At 43.9% G+C, this 25,577-nt stretch overlaps 1 protein-coding gene and 1 long non-coding RNA gene across 2 annotated transcripts in view; one reads left to right on the top strand and one right to left on the bottom strand.

The window, feature by feature from the left end:
- The window catches only part of LOC149334177 (medium-chain acyl-CoA ligase ACSF2, mitochondrial-like), a 92,480-nt gene that overhangs the window by 52,485 nt on the left and 14,418 nt on the right, over positions 1–25,577 (top strand). The window contains exon 12 of the mRNA XM_089555055.1: positions 3,454–3,561. Within this exon, the coding sequence (XP_089411181.1) occupies positions 3,454–3,561 (108 nt within the window). The remainder of the gene's footprint in view (positions 1–3,453; positions 3,562–25,577) is intronic.
- Positions 6,373–23,937, bottom strand: LOC149334178 (uncharacterized). The gene is made up of 3 exons (XR_016284726.1): positions 23,518–23,937; positions 22,763–22,841; positions 6,373–6,900 (listed from the first exon to the last, which is right to left on the bottom strand). It is a non-coding gene; the product is annotated as an uncharacterized LOC149334178 (long non-coding RNA).

Genomic DNA, 25,577 nt, shown 5'->3' with positions numbered 1-25,577 from the left:
ACTATACCCCTATTTTTGTAGCTGAGTTCCTGGCCATTGAGTTGGCCTTACTAAGGATTCCCTGCAGTGTCACTCGGGTTATTATACTCTCAGACAACCTTTCTGTTTTGGCAGCGCTCGAAACCTCGAGTGATACTCCTATGAGCCGTTCCCTTCAATTTTTAATCCTCCACATGTTTCAGAAGTTAGCTTTCACTGGGTCCCTGGGCACTGTGGCATTGTTTCTAATGAGAGGGCTGATTTTTTAGCGAAGTCTGCCCTTGATGGTCCTATTGTCCCTTTCGTCCCAAATACTATTTACTTGACTTTAGCACGCTTTCAGCGATTCCAGCGTTTCCACACCTTGAGCCATGAGCCTCTCCTCGCTGCAGCGGATTTTCAACACCTGGCATTTCCTTGGAGTGTGCGGATGTGCAGTTCGAGGCAATGTGAGGTGTCCATGACCCTTTTGCGCTGCAGGATACCGCGGCTAAATCTTTATTTATGCCGATCGGGGCTTTCGATATCCAACCTTTGTGAGTCTTGTGGCGAAATTGAGTCTATAGAACATTTTTTCCTCTCCTGCAGGCGGCTCGCTGCTCTCCGTAGAATTTGCTTGGAGATCCCCCTCGCTCGGCTTGGGCTTCCTCTATCTATTCCAATTCTCTTATCCTTCGGGGCAAGCGCCAAGGGATATGCCCTGAAACCAGTGTTCGATTCTATTCACAATTATATAATTTCATCTGGTAGATTCCTCTGCTAGAATGTGAATTCACAACTTTTCTTTCTCCGTATTTTTTGTATTGTACAAATTCTAGCTCTGTGTCCCAAATTTTATATTTAATTATACTCCATTCCCTGTACTTGAGTGCGTTTGTATCCGCTATGCACCCTGGCCAATCCCCCGCCGTGGGTATGTGCCATTCAGCCCGAGGACATCATCATCATCATCAAAGGGGTAAAACGGATGGTGATGTTCTGTTGAGGAACGGATGGCAGACTGTTCTAGAAATACTAGCCACCCTCCATGCGAAATGCATTATGACCTCGAGCGCACCGAAGCTTGGAAGAACGCTAACATTAACTTAATTCATAAGAAAGGAGACGTCAAGGACTTGAAAAATTACAGAGAGATCAGCCTACTGTCCGTTCCTTACAAGGTGTTCCCTGAGGCAATCGCTAATAGAGTCGAGACGACTTATGACTTTAATTACCCAAAAGATCGTAAAGAATATCCGACAATAGGCCATATTCACACTGCCAATACGATGACAGAGAAATGTGCACACTATAACTACCACCAACATGTAGCCTTGATTGTTCACAAAAAAGGATTTGACTGAGTGGAAACATTAGCATTCATGCAGGCACTGCGGTATTGGGGAATTCCGAGGCCTAGATTGGGAACAATCGGGGATAAGAGTTAATGAAGAATACATAAGTAATCTTCGATTCACTGATGACATTGCCTTGCCAAGCAACTCAAATGAACTGCAAAGCACAAACAATCAGTTAGGCACAGCACAACGTGGGTCTAAAAATTAACATGCAGAAAACTAAAGTGATTTTCAACAGTCTCTCTTAGCGGGGTGCTCTAAGTGGTAAGGGAATGTGCCTACTTACGGCAGAAGGTGAGCGCTGAATCGGATCATGACAAGGAAACAAGTAGAAGAATAAGAATGGGGCAAAAGGCATATGGCAAGTTCTCTCAGATCATGAATCACGGTCCTGAATATCACTTAATATAAAAGCGTACAACAGCTGTATCTTACCGGTACTCACCAATAACAGAAACGTGGAGGTTAACGAAGAGGGTTCAGCTTAAGTTAAGGACAACGCAGCGAGCTTTGGAAAAAAAGTGTTAGGAGTAACGTTAAGAGACCGGAAGCAGGAAGAGTGGGTAAGGGGACAAACGTAAGTTAATGGCATCCCAGTCGAAATCAATAGGAAGAAATGGGCTTGGGCAGGGCATGTGTTGCGAAGGCAAGATAACCGCTGGTCCTTAAGTCTAACGGAGTGGATTCCAAGAGAAGGAAAGCGTAACAGGGGGCGGCAGAAAGTTAACTGTGCGGATGAGATTAATGAGTTTGCGGGTGGCCGCAGTTGGCAATGCACAGGGTTAATTATATGGGCATCGCAGAGTCATTTGCCCTGTAGTAGGCGTAGTCAAGCTGATGATGATTATATTTAGAATTATTTATTACTCACCACATGTGTGATGATGTGCGCGAGCATGGGATGAGCATGTAACGTGTCCGACCAGGCTTACTTTATCTGAGTATCGGCTACAGCTGGCTAAACTTCATTTGCACAATGCGTAGAATAGAAACAGGGAAACCTTCTAGCGGCGGCAGTGAGGTGAGCATAGCCATGCTATTCCAAAATTCGCAATACGATGGCCAAGGCTTGCATCGCGAGGCAACAGTCAAGCATTCCTGGAAATGGCATTTGTAGTGTGTGTCGTCAGGTTGCATTCACGTCAGGACGAACGTTTCACCGACAAATCTGCAATTAAGCTTTCTGTGCGATCACCGCAGCTACGCAATCCCCACAATTATGCTAAGTTCATCTGCCCACCTCCTCATCTTCTGGCGCACCGGATTATTTTTCCCCTTGGCTTTCAATGTGCCAAGAATCCCCTTGCCTCCATCTGGGATTCTAATCAAAACACTTTATCTCATGCTGTTGAAATGGTGCAGAATAATGCTATTCGGTTTGTACATTCTATTTATAACCGAACATCCAGCATAACATTAATGAGGTCTAATGTCGGTTTGGCGTGCCTGTCTTTGCGCCGTCAAGTTTTTCGCATTTGCTTGTTTCATAAAAATTTATACCTCGAATCTCTACATCGTGAATTCATGATATCGCCGAGCTACCGCTCCTTACGTGTCGACCATCGCAACGAAGTTGCTCTTCTTAATTGCCGCACTAACACCTTTTATTATTCACTCTTGCCAAACACATCTAAAGACTGGAACCACATTCCCGCAGAGATTGCATCTATATCAGAATACACTCTTTTCAGGCAAGCATTGTTCCATAATTTTTGTAATGTCACCTATGAGTTTATCAATGCCTTTTTTCTTTTTTGCCGTTTTTCTGTTATTGTATTCCTGTCTTGTTTTGCTTTTCGATTTACTTTTATCGTGCAATTCTATTCGTTTTCTCGCTTTTTAACCTTTCACGCTATATGATTTATTTTGTATTTTGACACTAGATACCTGCCGCTTTCAAGTTCTGTTTTTGCTTTTTGTAACCCACTCTCCTCTACAATGCTTCGGCTATTGAGGGTATGCGAAATAAATAAATAAATAAATTACCCACATTATCGAATCATTGCCTATATGCTCCCCGCACTGCATATCTAAGGAAGGCGTGTGTTGTCGTGATAATTTGCGCAAGGATCTTATTTCTCTGATGACTGCAGCAGCCCGGCTACGTACTCTTCAGTAAGCATCCTACATCTTTCAGGTTGGCTACGGCGCCACGGAACTGACCACCTGCGCCACCGTCGTGTGCGAAGACGACCCGCTGCCCAAACAGCTGCACACAGTTGGCCGGGCTTTCCCTTTTCTGGAGGTAGGCGGTTTCCAAGAGCGAATATGAAGACGGCACTGCTGTTCAGCTTTGTTGTTTTTCCCATCATCAATTGCTTAAATGGCACTACCCCATCCCCTACCCTCTTTCCTTTCAGCGGCGGTATCTTCGACTCATCACCATGACTTACACGAAATGGTTTGAATCAAAACGTAAATGATTGTTGAATTTTGCCGATCAAGGTTGTCCATTTTTTTCCATTTCTTTCAACCACCATATACAAAAGCTGCACTCGTCCCTTGCGTTGCAAAAGCGCACGTTACAGCAAATTTAGCCCGACTTAGCAAGAGGGTACTTGACTAGCACATTGTGTCGTTAGTTGTTTAAGACTGAGCCCAGTATAGCGGTCATATAATATATTTGCGCGGAAGATGCCGCTTAGAGTTTTCTTCTCTGGACAAACTCTGAAAGATAGGCAGGCTGCATGCAATATGCGTAGACTTCTCAAGCAACTAAACACAAATAAACACTAAAAATATGGCAAAACATCAAAACAAAGAAAGGAAATTTTATAACGTAATATGTACTAAACATTTAAGGTATTCTGGTTATTTTTAATAATGAAAGGAATTCATTTTTTGTAACATGTAGCAGTCTGTAGAAGATTGCAAAATATTGAAAAGTGAGACATGCAGGAAATGAAATGTCATGGTTTTTTTTCGGTTTCTAAGACTTTCGACCCGCCGCGGTGGCTCATTGGTTACGGCGCTTGGCTGCTGATCCGAAAGACACGGGTTCGAATCCGGCCGCGGTGGGCGAAATTCTACAGGCCCGTGTACTGTGCGATGTCAGTGCACGTTACAGAACCCCAGTTGGTCGAAATTTTCGGAGCCTTTCACTACGGCGTTTCTCATAGATTGTGTTGCTTTGGGACGTTAAAGCACAATGAACCAATGAACCAATCTAAGAGCTTGATGTTCATTTTTAATGCATACTATATTCCAGTAAGTTACAAGTGCAACATTCACAGCTGGTTTCCTAGAGTTAGTTTGAACTTTGGTACAAGATTTTAGTGGATAAAACTTGGCAGTGACTGAATGGAAAACCGCAGGGGTGAGCACCTGTACCATTTCAAACAAAAGTTTAGAGGACGCAGATTCGCAGAAAATAATTTATTTCATTGGCGCTTTGCAAGCCAATCAACTGGTATTCGTTCCAGTGGATGGAGGGCGCGTGTCCTCAACCGCTTCAAATACTTTCCATTGAGCTCTTCGCCCCACGCTGCACAAAGACTTTTTTCCTAGAACCCACATCCCATAAACTTGTCTCCAAGACAAGACTGACACGACCTTTCAATTTCCTAAAGGTACTGAAGCAAGCAAAATGGCAGTAGTGTCGAGCCCACTTATAAAGAACCTGAGGGTCACGCGGCGTTCGTTCGTTGTATGCGATGTTCGTAGTAAGTGCACGCTTAATTTACAGCCAAAACTATGGCAGCGAGAATAATATATTTAAAAGCATTTGCAGGAAAAGTAATAACAGCAGCAGGGATAGCTGCGAGAAGTGCCGAGCGCACCGAGAGAGAGATGTTCGTCTTCGACTCGTGGTCGTCGGCCCGGTATAAGATTAAAAATATTAGCCGGTGTTTATTTCTTTTAAAAAACTGCGTCATACGTATCTACTGCTTCAATCAGACCCTACCGCGGCGCATTCCAGGCTCTCCAAGACGTTCACGTTCTGCTCGCCGATACCATTGCTGCCAGCATTCAGCTTTGTGGACGGTACAAAACTAACCGCGGTTGCAGCGTCCACCACAGCTTGTGGCTGGTCGGCCATATCAGAGCTGTAGGGCAGTACACAATTTTCGTAGCACGGCTTATTCAGAGCAGGCTGCTCTGCAATATCGCTCGTAGGAACATAGTCATCCAAAGAAACATCTGGCCAGCTATGTTTCAGCGATGCCTTGCCACAAATCTACACGCGTCTGATAGCATGTGTTTGCGACACCTTGATCTATTGCTGCTGGGCCCATGCAGCGACGGAAGTAGAGCAGTGCTTGTGGCATGAAATGTACCAACCTCTCTGTCAGCTGTCTGACACTCATGATGCAACGATCCGTCCCTCGTGTTCGTTTTGCGCTATTGTTACATCATGAACGTTATCCAACTTGGCCAACTTTCGGCATTGCTTAATGTCTGGCGCTGCCTGCACGTGGTAGTAGCACAAAAGATGGAGCCGACTGGGCAGGAAACGCATACCACGTTTTTCTGCTTCTGCTTTTTCTTGGATGCTTTGCACAGCCGTCGAACACTCAAGAGATGATTGACCTTGAACGCGCCTGGAAGGCGGTTACTTTTCTTTTCAGTGCCGCCTTTTTGGTTGAGGTGGGTAGCAAGCCTATTATTGTTTCGGTTAATGTCCGTGCCTTTCCTCTTATCCCTCCTTCTCCTTCTTGTGTTGAGGTGTTCTTTCCGGGGTGCACTGTAAAAAATAAAACACCCTTAAAGGAGTTTCCAGGTGTCTATAACTCGCACCCTTGCACCCGGCCCAGAAGGGTGTTTTGTGATTTCAATACACCTTTCACATGGGGTGTTTCATGAAAAAACCAACCCGAAAATGATATAACTTGACCCAAAGGTGTTGAGGTGTATCACACACTTTACCACCGAGCCAAAGGAGTTTTATGCTTCTTACACCCCTGCACCCTTCAGGAAAAAGCATGCAATGGGTTCATAATTTGTCCCCACTTTTATTACTTTTCTTAAGCGTTCTTTAATTTTACCATTATAATGCCTATGTATTGCAATATACCTGTGTTACTGGAGCTCTTCATAGCAGTAAACAGGCTGTATGCACCTAAGAAAAACGTTTATTGACAAAACTCACAAAACTGCAGAAATGTTGAAAATTTTTATTAGAACAAAACATCCATAAAACAATGCACAAGAAGCTTCTCCAATGAATTCCTCACTGCCATCCAAGGAACTTAAAATTTTAAGGTACAACAGCACGATACCTGCCATTATTGGGTTTATGGTGCTGCAAGAATAAGGTTCCATTGCACTTACTCTACCTCCTAATTTTCCAGAGCAAACAATGAAAAATTCATGCTTGTGCAGCCTTTCAGAGCAAACAGAATGAAAAATTCATGCCTGTGCAGCCTTCTATACCAGCCTGAAGAAGGCTTGGACTGTGACGCTAACTCCCAGGAATAAGCAAAAAAGCAAACTTAAGGCAGCTTATGCTGAACACGCATATTCCTGACATTATGGCAGTTGTGGAGTGAGCCGCAGTGGTAAGCTTGCTGAGTAGTCATCCTCGACGAACAGGTTCTCAGCCACCTCAGGATTGTCTTCGGTGAACAGCATACATGGTGTGAGTCTGCATTTCAGACAAAAACAGTAAAATATTTCACATCAGTTTACACTGCTCAATGGTCCTTATAAACGCCAACATATTGCTCATTAACAATGTGTTTTATAATGCATGCTAACACTAACAGAAAGAAAATCTGCCCAAGTGGCAAGCAAGTGCCAGCTGTTATCTTTTGAACCATTCCAAAGAGGCCACCGTGGTTTAGAAAAAATAGCTCTAAGCGGCATTATATAAACAATGTTTTAGGTAAAAAGCTAGATGTTATGAAATGGAATGAAGGTGGTCAGGCCATGCAATTAATTCTGCACGAACTGCTAAAAGCTAGTGCAAACCACTGGCCTGCCTGGCGGGTAAACTGACTATAAAAGGCACAAAACACCATGACAACAAAGGCGAAAATAGAGCACTTCAAAATGTTTTACAATAAACCGAACGACAAGTAATGTGCAACATTCACTGTAACAGAAAGCACAGTATCTGATCAAAGTCAGCAATACGACCCCTTCCATGAGAGTGGTTGGCTGCAACTAACGCAAAGCATGCATTCATTATTATACCAAGCAAGTGACATCTTGAAAGGCAGGCAACAGTGCTAAGTTAACATATCTCCCATGTCTGCAGCCAGTAACCTCAAAAATCCATCAAGAAAAATTTGCACAAGGCCACTAAACTACTACAAGAAAAGGAGCTCGGCCAGTTGGTGCATGAATCTTTGCAAAACCACGCAGGATAACAGGGCACAGACAAGACAGGTGCAGCAATAACAACTGCGGAATTTATTGTTTAGTTTGCAATGAATACAGGAAGCATCATCCAAAATACAAAGAAGGGAAGTCATGGAATCGTCATTTTGTCAAATCTGTCGTGATTATTTATCCAGGTAGTTGATTTCTTTTTCGTTAGAGTTAGTGATGATGTGCTTAAACAGGTTGAACAATTCTTATGTACCATGCACGTCTCTTACATTTCCTCAGAATTTTACATTGTCGAAAGTGTGATATACACTCACAGTCCGATACGTGTCTTGGTAGCTTGCTACCATATCCTTTCTCAGTATTCCGACATGTTGCATTAGATAAATGTTAACATGCTGACCTTATTTCCCAACACAGGACGCTAGGCGTGACGGAGGGTTCTTGTAGACTAAGCCACTGTCGCATGCCATGAATTTGTCTCTGTGCGTCTTACGCTGGGCTGTTTGTGAAGCACCTTTGCTAGGAGCATTGCATACTACATTCAGCTACTTTCTGTGAAAAAGCAAATGAAGCCACTGCAAAGAGCTTCCACAAGCTGCAAAAGAAAGTCATGCCAACAACTTGACCAAACTAGGGCTGGTTGTGAAAAAGAGTGAGGGCCTATGCCTGAATGCCTTCTTTATGGCAAAAACGCAATGATAACTGGCCTTTCAGAGTAATTGTCTCTGAACAAGGATCGTGGCAACAACCCTTAGGGCAGTATCTGCAAGAATTGGTCTCCTTGCTCACCGTGGAAGACCTTTTCCTGGTAAAAAAACCAGATGTGTCCGCATTCCTCTTGAACAGCCGTCTAGAAGGAGTGTCTTCTCATTGTCATCAAGGACTAACATTACACGCTGCCACATACCACCTTGTTTGAGACTGTAAGAGAAGGCATTCATTCAATGGGAGCAGCATGATTCCAGATCCAATGCAGAATTAATGCTCATAGATTCCTCGAGTTGCTAACCATCTATTATTTTAGTTTCATGACCTGCACATACAGTGGCAAGGAGTATGCACCAGTTCCTGTGTTGCACTAATTCTCATTGTCCTGCTAGCCTGTCAAGATAGCCAACTATTAAAAAGCTTTGCATGGCACCAATTTAATAATGACCTTCCAATTCTTGGACGACTTCCTAGTAATCCACAAGCTTCATAAGAAAGGGCAATACAACGGCATTGTTCACATATTCAAGACCTTCTCCGAAGTTCTTGCTGGAGGTATAGCTTCTCGAGCTATGGCTGCACATCAGAGAGGCCCATATGTGTTGGTGTTACGTCCCACAGTTGAAAAAAAGACTGTTGCTACTGGCACACTAAAAAATGCCTCAAACAGATTGTGTACTGACCGTCAGCAGGAAAGCATTGAGGCCCAATTAACATAGTTACCTGAAGCTGGTTTACCCGATGACCTGGTCTGCAGCCTAGGCTTGAAGATAATGAAAGAAATTTTCTGATCCACCCTAACGAGGCTTCAGAAAGAAGAATGGAAGTTAGCTGTGACGGCGTATGTGCATGGTATCAGCCACGCGCTAGAGAAAGTGGTCAGGCAAGCTGGTGTGAACTTAGTAAACAAGGCGCCTGAGTAACTGTCGCATGCTGTGAATTTGACTGCCTTCTATACCAGGCTGTCTTTGAAGCACCCTTGCTGGGCATGTTGCATACTAAGTTCACACCAGCCTGCCTGACCACTTTCTTTCGCGCGTGGCTGATACCATGCACCTATGACCTTAATCACCATGTTGCCCACTACCCTCCCGGCTTCCACGTACTCCTCTGGCTCCCTGCGCGCCATGTGGGCCTGGGTGAGAAGCTGCTGCCTCATTGCGTGGGTCCTTACCGCATCTTATCTTAAGGCAACTGAGCAATGTGACCTATCAAATCACGTCCCTGGACTACCACACTCCTCCCACGGCCTCCCCACAAAGCTCGCGCTCGTCACCCGTCTTAAGCCCTACCATTCACACCAACTTAGGGCACCCAGGGACTGTGCTTCCTTCCGCGAGGCGGAGGGGGAAGTGCCACAGTGCAAGTTGCAAGGTGAAGAGGAGTTTTGACTCTGGACAGTCGACAACGGGGACGCTGCAGCTAGTGCTTGGGGTGACTTGGTTTGGTGTGCCTTCTGAGTGCGACCTGTCGCGCCTGCTGCTGAGCTAAACCCCATAATAATATTCTACGACAGCTATGGTCCGTTCTTTCTGAAGCCTTTTAGAGGTAGATAGGCAAATTTCTTTATCCTGAAGCCAAGGCTGCAGATGAGGTCATCTGGGAAATCAGCTTCAGGTAGCCATGTCAGGTGGGCCTCAAGGCATTCCTGCTGACGGTCAATACACGACCTATTTAGGATATTTTTCAGTGCGCCAGTAGCAACAGCCTTTTTTTTCGACCCTGGGAAGAAACGCCAGCACATATGGGTCTCTACAAAGTACAGCCATAGATCGGGAAGCTGTACCTCCAGTGGCATTTCTTTGGTCAGCTCAAAGTTGGCAAGAACTTTGGAGAAGGTCATGAAGATGGCAACAATGACTTTGTGTTACCCTTGGTAATGAAGCTTGTGATTACTAAGAAGTCGTCCACAAATCGGAAGGTCATTATCAAACTGGTGCCATGCAAAGATTTTTAATAGTTGGCTATCTTGACAGGCTAGCAGCACAATGAGAATTAGTGCTACGCCGGAACTGGTGCATACTCCCTGCCACTGTATGCACACATCATTAAACTTTACATAGGTAGAACGGAAGCAGATGGTTAGCAACTCGAGGAATCTATCCGCATTAATTCTGCACAGGTTCTGGAATCGTACTGCTTCCATTGAATTAATGCCTTCTCTCATCGTCTCAAACAAGGCGGCATTTAGCAGCGTGCAATGTAAGTCATTGATCAGAATAAGAAGACAATTCTTCTGTACAGCTGTTAGAGAGGAATGCAGTGATGGGAATGGCCAAAACCATTTTGTAGCAGGCCTTGTAGCAGGAAAATATTCGCTTTGTAGCAAGCGTCACTTGTTTTGTAGCAAGAGCCGGCATTTCCGAAAAAAAAAAGCTTAGAAGACAAATTTATAGTTTATTTGTAACAGCATACATCAATGCAATGCAATACAGAAACACACAAAGTGTATATTGACTAGCACTGGTAATCATTACCATGGTAATTGTACCGCAAGACAAAGAAACATTGTCTTCACCAGCAACAAAGAACTGAGACCGAAGTACTCAAAATATTAAAATAAATTATGAGTGTAAACAGGAGCAGCCACTGAACTAAACCTGCTTTCGAGAAAAAAAGGAACTGACCATCTTGGATTGCAGTAAGCATGTATGACAACCCTTCGCACAAGAATCAAGAGAAATGAAAGGGAATTAGGCATGTGCTTTAAAAATACTGATATCAGATGGACAGGCCTATGTTCCTTTCTTTGAGCCCTTATTAAAGGCAGCCAGATGAGAGACACTATCATTCATTTTTTCCCTAGCTTGGCTCAATATTGCCTGGCCACTCGCAATGTCACTGAAGTTCTTCAGCTTCATGCCCCGCTCAATCAGCAATTCAGCATTTCTGAACATGTGCTGCGCTTCATCTACCTTCTGTTTCGCTTGTGCTTTAGACAAGCTGGCACTTGCTAGCACTGGATCCGCACCTGCACGTGGCCTTTTCGACTTCTCTTGTTCGCAGGCAATGCGCTCTGCATACCGTTTCGATGCGCCTCGAACGGCCCTAATGACATTTGGACAAATTGAAAGCTGGCATGGGTCACTGTTGTACCTTCTGGCAAATGACATAATCTGGCGAATACCATTCACGCTTGCCAGACAAAGGTTCGACCTCTCATTCAAAACCCTTGTATTCTGGCTGAAGCCTCGCTCAACATCAGCGTTCCCATGCGGAAGCGAAAGAAGGGCCTTGACAAGCTTAGTCAAAAGCGGATATTTTCTCTCACCTTGAGCGCCCTTGATGATAAATATATTATGCCAGTATTTGTCAAGTGGCCCATCAGTGCCCACATTCAGCGCTTCAGAGCTTAAGAGTGTCACCTCATCAAGGAGAGATGAAACTTGGCTAGGTTGTACCACTTGAGGCGCACATTTTGCAAGATATCTGAACGATTCTGCTGAAGACTCCTGGGAGTGGGTGTTTGGGTGCAAGCACCTGAGGTGCTGAAGTGTCAAATTCTGAAGAGGAAGCCTTGTCAGAAGGTACTTTGAGCACGCTATGTAAAATGACCTAGCTCCTAGTCGAAATTCAGCTTTCTCTGAAGCAGACCAAGATTTCATAGCTTCCTCAGTATCTGCCCCAACTACTATGCTTTCCTTCCAATTCTGCGAACTTTCGACATCAATGGAAGCGAGCTCATGTCCCTGTTTCAACATGAACACCTGAGGCCTCAGAAATCTGCCCAAAATTTTCTTCAACATCATCACCATTTCATCATAAAGAACATGCAGCAAAGGTTCACTCTTTTGAAACAGCGTCAGAAATCTCACAACTAGGTCACCTGCATTCTTCACAAACAGAGCCTTTGCGTAGAAACTTTTGTCATTCAGGTTTCTGTTTAGTCTCGCCCTCATGCTACCTGCAGCACGCACTGGTTTCTGGGAGTCTAGGATGCTCTTTAGGGCAGAAAACTGCTCGACTAGTCTTTCCACGGCTGGTACAAGAGACAACCAGCGACAGTTGACATGACGCAAAAACACAGTTTCAGGCAATCCAAGAGCCTCTTGTTTTTCTTGGAGCTGGGCACTTTGCACCGAAGATGTCTTGAAAAAGTAATACACGTCACTGACTACAGTTTCAACTTCACTACCAAATGAATCAAGAGCACATGAAAACGCGTTGTGCACCTTGTGCAGCGAGCACTCTCCGATTTCCATTAAGGGGCCGTTTTCCTGGGTCAATTTTTTCTTTAAACACTTCACTACATTTGGACCATCACTGAAAAATGAAAAAAACCCTGCTCGAGGAATATTTTCAGTGGCTTCATTTACACATTTCAAAAGGATATCAGCCGTTGCCCTCCCCAAACGAAACGACTGCAGGTGCTCGACCACTACTCCTTTTTCAGCACCAGAAAAGTAGCGCACGAGAACATCAAACTGCTGGCACCGCTGTTCTGGCAGTGGTGTTTCATCTACACTGATACTGTAAAACACACCAGGACGATTCAGTTCCTCATGCACAAGTCCCTTGAAATAAGGCCCAAGCCCATCTGACACAACGTAAGACACTTTTTTCCTACTACAGGAGAAGTCTTTAGCCACCTTTGAGTCGGGAAACATCAAGCGATGAAGGGGTGTAGCCGTATCCGCCCATGAGTATGGGAGACCTTTTATCGTCAATGCCAAAACAAAAAGTGCTTCGCTAGCTGTGACACGGTCTGCATGGGTCATCGTGCCTGTCGATGAAAAATCCAACGATGCTTGAACAGCAGCTGGCCTCTTCAGCCTCCCGTCAGGGCCCCGAAGCTTGCTGGTCAGCTCCAAGTGCTTTTTACTCTGTGAATGCCGTTTCACTGCTGTGACACCATGCTGTGAGCAGTTGATTGTCTGGTTACAAATAATGCAATAAGCATTTTCTTCCCTTTTTCCTGGTCTGCACCACACCTCGAAGCAATCTCCATTGCAGTCGACATCTTTCAATATGCCAGAGTTAAATTTGCTGTTGCGTCCTGCAAACGATAAATAATAATGTTAGTTTGATGAAATAAAAAGCTGTTATGCAAGCAATATGATCCTGTAAATTAGAGAATAATTGTTGAGTGCTTAAACATATTCTAAAAAAAAAAATAAAGACCCAGGAAACACTACGGTTCTTTTCCCACAACAGTCATGGTTAACAATTACACACTTCATTCAAACGTGGCAGTACAAGTTATAGAAACACGTTCCTCGATACAGAACTGAATATTAAAAATTAACTTTAACAAAATTTCAATGGAGGCAAAATTCCAGAGGGCCGTGCGATGTCAGTGCACGTTAAAGATACCTAGGTGGTCGAAATTTCCAGAGCCCTTCACTGCAGCGTCCTTAGGTTGTAGCTGTTGCACTAATAGCTGCAAAAGTAGCTTTTTCAGGGCTTTCAGAGCACCTGAGCTGCACATACCGGCAATCTTTCCTGCACTAATTTGATGAATAAACGTTAATTTGGATAAACGTTAATTTGAACACGTAAAAACAAAAGAGCAGTTTGTTATAAATCCAGAATAAGCAAAGTGCCAAAAATTTGCAGCTCACTAATTGCAAAGTATTGAAGGCTTCTGTCTAGATGTTTGGCAGAGCAAGCTCCATTCTAAAAACCGGACACGTGTAATTATAAAAGCAGTACCACTTTCGCCGACAAAGAGCGCACCTGCTTTGAGCGCGCGATCGCGCTATCATGCAGTCCTCGACCGCCGAGGAAGGGTGGAGGCTTTCTCCCACGTATCCCTTACCCGCCCGTTAATTGCTGCCCTGAAAAACGACCTTGTTTCCCCTTACTTTTTGAAAGCTTCCGCCGTAAATTCGCGAAGCCTGCCAAGCTTCGACAACAGACAGGGCCGTCAGCGCAGCGCCAAAATCGTACGAACGTAGCGGGCGCGCCAGAAGACGCTTGTTGCTTCATCGTATAGCCGGAAGGCTGCAAAATACTGCGTTCCGTGGAACTTTCTTTCATTTTCGCCTCGGAAGTTTTTTTAATTACGGCAGCAACACGAGCACGAAGGCCAGAAGGCCCACCAACTCCGTGAGAAATGTACGGCGTCATATACGTCCGCGGTATACACTTTATTTCAGAAGCCGCTACATAAAACTCCTTAGCATGAGTTCAGTGCTCATATCCATATAACACTTTCAGCTCAAGCTGCAAAGGCACCGCTTTAAGGACGTCTTTCAATCAGCCAAGTGATGTCAGGAAAACGCATTCCGTAGGCTCCGCAGCCGGACAATCCGAAACTACCAAGCGACCTCGCATGCCGAGTGAATAAAGGAGCGCGTGAATGGCCCGGTCGCCGGCGAGTTTTATGCATTTCGTGCCGCAAGGTTGTTATGGGCAGCCCGGACGTCACTGTAGCTTTATTTCAACCACGGAATTCGTAGAACTGCGGATGGCAATATGAAATTACTGAGCGACGTTACACGGCTGCCCAGCACGCCACGTGCTCCAGGGCTTTCGAAGCTGATACTAGCGTAAGACGAACGCCACAAAACTACAAGTACTCTTTCATAAAAAGTAAACAAACCGGGAATTAACAGCACCCTCTCTTGCAGGCTCAAACTACCGCGGTTCTGCAACGTGCATCCACCGCCATTCGCTCAATTTGCTACTGTTAAGTCATGTTCAGTTTCTAAATTTGAACCCCGCCACACTGACTCATCAGCTCTTATGTCCAGAAAGACTCATTTGAATAAACTAAAAGGCGCAAAAAACGAGAAAAAGCTTACCTTTCAGTTTCGAGAGCGCCATCGTGACGCCGCCACGACGCCGCTGAAACCGCTGAAACCACGCAGTCGAGGCGAACGAGCGGCGGGAAAGTGCAAGAGCGCGCGCCGACGCGCCAAGGCCTAGCCACGGCCCACTCCACCAACTACTCGCCTCCGGTGCCGGCCCACCGGAAACGCTCGGAGCTCGGACGCGGTGGAAAGCGTGACGCGTTCACGACACCCTCACTCAGTCACACTCTCCCATCAGAGACGAAGTAGACGGAGCACCATGCGGAGCACTCTAGACGAAGACTGAGAACTGGATCGTATTGGATTTTACCGGCTACTCTCAGACTTCAATGGCGGACAACAGTCGCAAGCATAGTTCCCTCACAGGGCAGTACCTGACGTTGGCGACGGCTCGTTTTGGCGCAGCTTTGGCGCAATTTTGCAAAAAGGCCCCTTTTTGGAGCAGCATGTAGCAGCTTTATCGAAATGGCGCAGATTGGCGCAATTGGCGCAGCATTCCCATCACTGGGAATGCGGACACTTCTGGCTTCTTTACCAGGAAGAGGTCTCCCACGGTGAACAAGGAGAGTAATTCTTGCAGATACTGCCCTAAGGGTTGCTGCCTTGATCCTTGTTCAGCGACAATTACTCTGAAAGGCCAGTTATTGCTGAGTGTTTTTGCAAGAGAATGCATTCAGGCACAGGCCATCACTTTTCTTCATAGCCAGCACTAATTTGGTCAAGTTGCTGGCTTGACACAATTTTTTAGGTTTCGTTCTTCACTGTATGGCGCTTGACCTTCTTTTGCAGCTTGCGGAAGTTCTTTGCGATGGCTTCATTTGCTTTTTTGCAGAAAGTAGCTGAACGTAGTATGCAACGCACCCAGCAAAGGTGCTTTAAAAACAGCCCAGCACAAGATGAAGCACTGAAACAAATTCACAGCATGCGACTGTGGCTTAGTTTACAAGATCCGTCTCTCATGCAAAGCGTCGTATGTTGGGAAATAAGGGGAGCGTGTCAACATTTGTCTAATAGAACAAGTCAGCAACACTGAGACAGGATATAGTAGCAAACTAGCAAGACACGTGTCGAACTGTGAGTGCACCCCACACTTTCGACAATGTAAAATTCTTAGGAAATATAATGAACAGCTCATGCCGAGACATATGAGACATGCATGACACATAAGAATTGTTCAACCTACGCAAGCACATCATCACTAACGCCAACGAAAAAATAAATTGACTATCTGGATTAATAATCACGACCGATGTGACCAAATGATGATTCCACGACTTTCCTTCTTTTGTATCTTGGATGATATTTCCTCTACCTATAGTGAGCAAAGCAATAAATTCCTCAATTGTTAGTCAGCACAGTATCTGCGTCTTCCTGTCAGTGTCCTGTTACCCTGCACGCTGCTTTGCCTAGACTACTAGACTATCTAAATCTGGAAAAAGACCACAAGGGGTTCCAAGCTGTTTCCTTTCTGGTTTGCGTTCCCTTTCTTTGAGGCATACATGCACCATGTAGTGAACAAAAGTACAAAGTAGATAAATAGAATAAATCATTTGGCAAATATCACTACTGTAAAACGGTGTTAACAAATGGCCACATTAATCCTTAGGACAGATCTGCATTTCATCTGCCATTACAAATGAAACATGAAAATTCCAAGCACCCAGGTGAATGCATACATTTTTCCCAGAAATTTACCAAAGGTACACACAGTGATACCATTCCAGTGGATCAGTTGAGTATGCTGCTCAGGAGCAGCAATATTCATATGAGGTGAATGCTTGCAGGAAAAAATATTGGCAATGCAATATAAGTTCGCATACAAGATGCGAAATAGACGGTATGATATGGAACCATTCCAATTATGCCAGCAGAAAAAATTGCATTCAACCTACACTCCAATATTAATCGAGTTACAAAAATATCATAAAGGCTTTTTCAAACCAGCACACAGTTGGCATTTATATGTCATTGGATCATTCCATGCCAACTGTTCCAGGCTTACCACTAAATCTTCGATTTCTTTAAAAAAATTCATGGCTTATTGCATTACTTAGGCAAACATTATCCCAGCTTGTTTTAGGCGGAATAATTTTTTCCCATCGTGCCCACCATCTCACGTTTGTAAGCGCTAGCCAGACCTAACCTTGCAAAAAAATTTGTGAAAAGAAACATTCTTAAGCAGGACTATGAAGTTTTTGTTATATAAATTAAAGGTATTCTATATCCAATGCAGTAAATTGAACTTATTTTGTTTTAAATAAAAACTATAAGAAGTACAAAATGAAAATTTGAGATCTTTTATCAAATTTTATGTTCTCACAGTATTATTCTATTTTCTAAGCTGTCGAGAAGGCAAAGGTGATAAAAATATTTCAGAGAGCAAAACAAGTAAGGCAAGTCAGCGAAAGGATTCTAAAGTCGAGAAAATTTGCTTTATGTGACATATTCAGTAGTCTACTACATAATGAGGTGATCTTAATTAAATTATGAAAGATAGAAAGTTAAACAGCACCATTTAATGGCATTTATTTTTAGTTCAATTGGAGCTCTTTTTTTGTTTTAAGCGAGAAAACAATCTTGCAAGTTGAGTCCCAGCGTTCAACATTGACACTGCACAGTGCTTCCTTTTCACTCCAGCACACTTTGCCACCGGCTGTAAATTACACAAAACCAGCACTCCGCTGCACGAATACAATAGTGTGCTGGTCTTCGATGGCACCAGCTTCGGCAATAAAGAAATCTGCTGAACGATAGATTTACAAGAAGTAAAACTGAAGTGGCCACATGGCAGAACGACTCTCGTTCCTCGGCACAAACAGTACTCAGCCAGGAAGCACTCTTGCGGTCTGACCAATCAGAGTTAAAACCTCTACTACCATGAAAATTATTTAAACTTTTCAGTGGAATGGACTTTTTCACCACATCACATGGGAGGATTGCTTGTGACAGCATTGGTGGGAGTGTGAGGCCCCCTGCAGCAACAGCAAGCATTCAGAGGCCATAGAAAGGTCAAATACTGTTCTTGTATAAGCTATTTACATGGGCGGAGACAACCATTAAGATTGTCGTAGCCCTCTGGGTGCTCCAACAAAATATTCAAGAAAACAAAGGTGAACTCACTAGGCGGTTTACAAGAGTGCTACCATTACAAGGAATACCCATTTTTCACCACATCAAGCCTTTTTTATCTCTCTCAATGGTGCACGCTGGACTTAAGTCATGCTTGAGTTTAAACTGACAAAATTTGAGCGAATATGCCAGCAGACCTCTCAAAACCAAAATATGAGGAGCATCCACATGGAGTACCGTGCAGCAAAGCTTTGTCTCCTTCATGCCGGCTCTAGCATGCACCGCAGTGTCGAGCAAGCAGCCAGCAATGCTGCGGTTGAAGGTAGACTCAAATTGCAAAATTATTTTCTCGCCTAAAATGAAAATTGCTCCAATTAAAATTTTAGAAATGTCAGCCATTAGAAAATAAATGAGACCAACCTCACTGTGCAACTGGTGGCTGAATATGCCTCAAAAATATAATTTTTTTTAGCTGACTGACATGCCTTGAGTTTTTTTCATCTCTGAAACACTTTTATTCCATCCTTTGCCTTTTGGATAACCCAGAAAAATGGTTTAAATGACGGTTATGAGAACATAAATTGGATAACATACATCAATTTCCAATATTTTTGCACCTTCTTTCATGTTTTATACATGAGTCCAATTTATTGGATAGAAAGCACATCCTTCATTTATACGAAAAAGTTTCAGTCATGCGTAAAGCATTTATTTTTAACATGTTCTTTTGCAAGACTTAGCTTTGCTTGTAAACATAGGACGTGGCCACGACATGAAACTTATTTTTCTCTGCCAAGAACATGATGGAAAAATCTTTGTCATGGTAATAAAATAAGCCATGATTTTTTTTGTTTCTTTAAGAAATCAAGTGGAGTCGAGTGCAAAAGTCTGGATAAGGTGGCTTGGAATCACCTTATTCAGTATTGCACAGGAACAAAATACACAGCCTACTTATCACCAGGCATATAGCAGCTTCCGTATAGGTCAATATATTGGCTGGACTTTAAGAGGCTTCTGTAACACTAGAAAAAATTACAATTGCCAGTTACAAAGAGGACACCAATCTGAATCTTTACATTGTACAGATGTATAACCCTGACACTGAGAACTCCCACTCCCCTACTTGGATGGTGGCATTGTTCCTGCCAGTCTACCAAATATGGTCCCCGCAATATCATAATGAGTCGAGCATTTTGCCTTCTGTAGACGTGAGCAGCAAAGGAGACTTAATGCTGCTAACAACAAATATAAGCATCCTAAGAGTTTGGTAAGCTTGCAAAATTTAAGCTTGTTCGTTTCCAAAAAGATGCAATAGCAATCTGAATGGTCATTCATTCAAACCATGCGAATGCAATTGGTAAAATGGCTTCACAATGTAAAAAGTTACTTTCTTGAACTAGTCGGTACATGTTCGTCAGCATGAAGGGCACACCATGACAGTAATGGGATGAAAGAACTAGACAGACTCGGCGCTGACTGACGATTTTTATTGCTGCCACACAATAAACAAGTGAAAAAAGGGCACAACCAACATTTTTTTTGCAACAGTTTGCCTGCTTGCAAAACATGTGGCACTGCATTAACGATTGTCTGCGAAGGGCAAAAACCCTGGCGAATAAAAACAAAAAAAGTGTTAAAAATGTAGAAAAAACCATTACTCTGCCGTCTTAACTGCTGAGGTAGCCTAGTTCTTTGCATGTGAGCACAACAGTAGGTTTGCTGATGCATTTGTCTTGCTCCTGACACATCAAACGCATCAACAACAATCTCCCGCGTGTTCTGGTCCTTATGTAAGTGCACAGTATGGTTGGCTGAAAGCAGAGGCGCAGTTTTCACACGACAGCCAATATATAACCATATTGCTTTCGGGAGGTGGTTTTAAGAAGCTCTTGTGTTCGCTCATAAAGTCGTTTAGGCATCTCCTGTTTGACTGATACAGCCCGTTCCGCGGGATAGCTCACTTCTGTGCGTCACATTTTTGGGGCACTTGTACATAAGAGAATTCTTGGTTCTTTTCGCATTCTGCAGGTGGCAACCCTTCACAGTTGACACTCTTGCAGCGACGTTGCAATTTGCTTGGAGCAGAGAATACTACTCGCACACCGGCCCTAGCTTCTATTCTTTTCAAGTTGTGAGACACGTGTGAGACGAGATTGTTGTTGGTGCGTTTGACCCGTCAGGAGCAAGACAAGTGTGTCAGCAAACATTCTGTTGTGCTCACACGAAAAGAACTATACTTGGGGTCAGCTTTCTGTGGCTATGCAGTGGAAGCTATGAGGGCAAGGCTTTTACAAGCGTGCCTCTTATCACACCGTCACAAGGGACAGAGATAGGTGGTTAAGCTGGAGGTGCGTGCTCGTACCTTCCACTGCATAGCCACAGAAAGCTGTCCCCGACTATAGGCTACCTTAGCAGCTTAGAAGGCAGAATAGTGATTTTTTTCAACATTTTTTATTCTTTTTGTTTTTATTCGCCAATGTTTGTTTTGCTTTATGTAGTCAATCTTTGATGCAGTGCCACGTGTCGGTAGTGCTCGTTTTTCATCGATTTATTGCTTAACAGCAATAAAGATCAGTAGTGAGTCAGCACTGTACCTTTAAGTGATAGCTTCACAATGTAATGAAACATTTTTGGTACTACTTCAGTCAAAACAGACATCAATAATAGTTAAGGAATCACAAACGAGTGTACTAGAATGTAAAATAATGCAGTTCTGCAGGCACCTCACAGCAGCATGAAAATTCATTGCATACCAAAGGCTAAGCTTAAAGAAACCTTAAAGATTAACCATGAGCTCCCCAAAAGTGATCACAGACCGTTTGTTGACTTCCACCTGTTCCTTGGGAATGATCACATGTGCTCCACGTACTTTACTGCCAATGGGTGTAATCACAAGGCAATATGAACACAAGTGCTATATCCACTATCCTACTGCAGGCTTTGTACACACACACAAGAAACAAAAGCGACAAACAACAGCATTAATTGAAAAAAACAAAACAATCTACACAGTGGCTACCATTACACTAGTCAGATAGGCAGCTACCTCCCAAATGCATGCTTATACCCGAGAGAAAACACTTATTTTAAACAACGAGAGTGACATTTTCACTACACTTCTAGTATGTTCCATTTCACACCTTAGTAAAATGGAGGCGAACCTATGCTAGTGAGGCAACAGCTTCCGAAACTGTGACTGGCCATGTTAGGTGGAAGACGTTGCCTTTCACTAACAACTTCTAATGCACTGCAAGAAGTGGTGAGGTGAAATATACTACTCTGCTTGCAAGTCACAGACATGCTGGATTAGGAGCAGCAGGTAATTGCTACTGATTACACTGCGGCCCATGCTCTGCGCAGTTGAAATAATTGTGATGCCAGCTACTGCTACCTCAAAAAAAAAAAGAACAGTGGGGTTATGAGTCACACAGTTGGCTATTCTGCTTTAACATAGACCGGACTGGCATAAGTGAGTGTACAGGAAATGGGAGATGTATTAAAGCCAAAAAGCCATTCAGCTTCCTCTTGCCTACATCTGCAAGTGTGCTCTTGGTGCCAGATGTCCCACAAACTAACCCTCTAGGCTTTCTATGCCACCGTTATCAATGGCTTTTAGTTGATTCTAGCTGCAGCTAACTAACTTGAATGCTGATGCTACAGTAAGGGTCTAGGTTTTTTTTTAATTGTCACTCTTCATTGTCTAAGTATTCATACCTGCTTCTGCACTGGGCTTCTGACTGGCTTATTTAAATGAGTGTACCTGCATTATATTTGTCATACTGAGACCCTTACATATGCCCACATATATTTAGTTACAAAAGCAGGTCTTAAAGTGAGCACCCAGTGAGTAGAGGTTCTGTTTTAGCACAGGATTTTATTTTGCAGCACTTTTTGTAACAACCCATTTTCCATTACCAAAAACTGATAACGACAATGTTTAGAAATTCCCAACTTCATGACAAACAAATAAAGATGCACCAAAATGCTCTAGCTTTTGTCCTAATCCCATTCACATCATACAAAACAAACCCATCCACACATTTGGCACTTCGTTTGCCTTCTCTTGGAATCCACTCCGTTGGTCCTCAAGTGTTGGTTGGTTGGCTTATGAGGTTTAATGTCCCAAAGCGATTAAGGCTATGAGAGACGCCGTAGTGAAGGGCTCCGGAAATTTCGACCACCTGGGGTTCTTTAACGTGCACTGACATCGCACAGTACACGGGTTCAAGTGTAACGGAGTGGATTCCAAGAGAAGGCAAACGTAGCAGTGGGCGGCAGGAAGTTAGGCGGGTGGATGAGGTAAAGACATTATGCGGTAGCACACTTTTTATCACCAAATGCTAGTACCAAGTTCGCAGGGATATGGTAGCCGCAGCTGGCAAAGGCAGTCCTTTGCCCTGCAGTGGGTGTAATCAGGATGATGATGATGACGAGAAAACTACGTTCAACAACACTCAAACTGGTTAGCAATAACCTTATGCTGACAACGAACTAGCAAGGATGTACAAATAAATGAGGGCATGGTTAGGCTATGTACCCTGTTTCATGAAGCAGCTTGATGAAGGAAAGAAGGGAAAATGGCCCAAAAGAGAACCAAGCATACAAAATAAAAAGAAGCTGACAGCAAGAAATAAAACGCACCTTTGCTTCCATACTGCTCATGAATATTGCCCAGTGGCAACAAGGTGCAAGCTGTGGCTGTGGATGTAGATGTTTCCCCCTGCAGACATCCATTTAATACCATCACGATTACAGACCGCCAAAATTCAGAAATTAGGTCACCATGGCCAAACAATGAAGCTTTTAAAAACTTGAAAAAGCAAGCTAAATATACCTAGCTGGCACAGCACAGGATTCTTTAATCTGGATGCCGTTCTAAAAACAATTAAAGAACCAAAATAGATAGCAGCGTCAACAAATTTTTGCAAAAACCTGGCCTGATGCAAAAACGACCAGCGGTCAGCGCCTGCAGCACACAAAACTGAAAGCTTATTTCAGACGTCACGCTGACGCAACGCATTTTACGCAGAGATACGGAATAGACCTTACGCACAGGAGGAAAAATTACCACGTGCAGATAAACCGTAGGACAAGTAATTTGACGAAATAGCGTTAAACGGCTGTAAATATGACAGAACACACATACTAGAGCTCTTAAGTAACATGAGGCAGTACTCTGCAACATTCGTTTCGTCAAAACAAAAACAGCTCTGAGTAGAATCATTCTCGGCGAACTCTGTTTAGTGCTGCTTCTCTTCTTGGATACACGGAAAGAGCTGCCTGTCTGCAGATCTTGGCACTTTGGTACTAGAAGCAGCAAGCCTTGAGGCCGCTCTTCCATAAAATATGCTATGAATAATGCAAACCAGCATTCATGAAGACATAGTATTGCTTACCATGCGAGGCAGGTGCGTAGTCGTGCCGAGCTGATGAAGTACGTCTCCAAATCACGGCAACGCTCGTTTTTCATTAACGCCGACTTCAGGACGTTTCTACATTACAAAATGCATTCTGGTGCATAAACACGCGCACATTATAACTTCGCCCGTGATTTCTGATATCAAGCCTTTAAAACGTGAGCGAGCGCCGGCCTTTCTGCCAATCTACAACAAAGAAACGCATTCGGCAGAGCCTCCAAAGGGTGCTTCTGTTCCGATACGTGAGATACGCGTACTTGGACAGCAGTGAACGAACCTACGCACTACTCCAGTTATATATGCACAAAAAACACTTCAGTTCAACGCGGTACCTCGAAAAATGCGGTCGAAAACGCAGTTCACGTCAACCGCTGAAAACCGCACACCGCGACGCGACGCCATACCACACGCAACAGGCGGGAAAAAAATCAACAAAGGCCCGACGGTACCGGTGGCCGCCTAGCGGCGGAAATGTAGTTTCACTTTCAGTTTTGAATTCAGTTTATTGGGCTTTTTACAGTGCGTACGGAAGCTAGAATGTATTTGCAGCATTTGAACAGCATACGCAACGATTGCCAACCGTTACCAGTTACGGAAAATGCGAAGTGATTAAATTAGATATATTTCTTCGGATTCAAAAGTTACCATGAATTGGCCCCCTTGCCGTTTTTTTCTTTTTACGTTCACTCCAGCGGCTGCATTTCGATGGTGGCGAAATATATATAAAAAAAGTGTAGCCTATATCGTCGTCGAAAGTGGAGGGAGCATGAAATGTATGGCAGTCACGGCGTAGCACATTTTAGGACGGCACCCCCACCGTCAAGCGACACCTTCGAAGGGCCGCACAGGGACGGTGCCATGGCATTCGTGGTGAGGTGGCTCAGAGGTAGAAGATGGGCGGGAGGGTGCTATGCTATGATGGATAGGCATAATGCCCCTAGGCCTGTGGCATTGCTCTTCATAAACTTGAATTAATCAACAAAACGCAGCGGTGATTGAGAGCAACGCATAAGGCCGAATGCGGACTGCAAGGTCTGATCGCGACAGATTTTTCTCCGGTCCAGTAGACCTTCGGCTCCCTTGGCGCTCTCATAGGCCCGCACAGCGTGCTTTCACTCGCAGCGCGCCTGTTACGGGATCAGCGGGAGGATGGAAATGTTCGCTTAAGGTTCTAAAAGTTCTAGCTCATGTTCTATGTCCTGTGCGCTGCTGTGCGTAGACGATGTTCGATAGTTTGTCGAGAACGGAAACTGGAAGCACTAAATGCCTAAATTGTCCGTGTATTGTGCGAATGTCAGTGCACGTTAAAGGACCCACGATTGCCTAAAATGGTATGGGGTCCTCCACTACGGTGTCTCCGATAGCTCAGGTTTAGCTTTAAGACATTAAACTTTTTTTGTAATGCGTTTGCACAGGTACCTTCTGCTACTCGCTCAGTTTTGGAGAGCTACGTAGGTCGGGGCAAAATAAAATTTTTGTTTTCTTCCCTTTGCTCTTTGAGCTTCTCAAGTGCTTCTGGGACCCTCATTAACTTCAGGTCTCCATCGTTACCTTTCTTCCAGTTGACACAGAGGTTGCTTCAAGAAATTGCTAATTTTGGTCTTGTTTTTTGCGCGTAGTTTCGTGCGTAAAGTAGAATGATTTCGCGCTGACAGTACTCTGTTTGAAAAATATGCAGGGTGTTTCACGTAACTTGAACCAAGGATTTTAAAAAAGCGTTACACCGCAGCCAGCTGAATCCAACGATGCATTGTTCGCCATCATGTGGCGCTCCTTGTGGCGCTCGGTTAACCGCTTTTTCTAAATACTTGGTTCAAGTTACGTGAAACACCCCGTATTATCGCAACACTTTAACGTAATGATTCCTCTATTCACTGCGATGCAGTCGTAACTGCTTCACCTTGATATGGATTCAGTACAGGAGCACGTCATTATCAAAACAAGCAATTAGCACCCACATTCGTGGCATAGGTATTATTCCAGCAATTTTTATTGGCATTTGTAATAAAATCAATGACCCCTTTTTTTTTCAGCTGCGA

This window comes from Amblyomma mixtum, chromosome 8 (assembly GCF_055824585.1).
Source record: "Amblyomma mixtum isolate Tamu chromosome 8, ASM5582458v1, whole genome shotgun sequence".
Taxonomy (NCBI): domain Eukaryota; kingdom Metazoa; phylum Arthropoda; class Arachnida; order Ixodida; family Ixodidae; genus Amblyomma; species Amblyomma mixtum.
The sequence above is the reverse complement of the archived record's forward strand: the minus strand, read 5'-3'. Positions and strand labels throughout refer to the sequence as shown.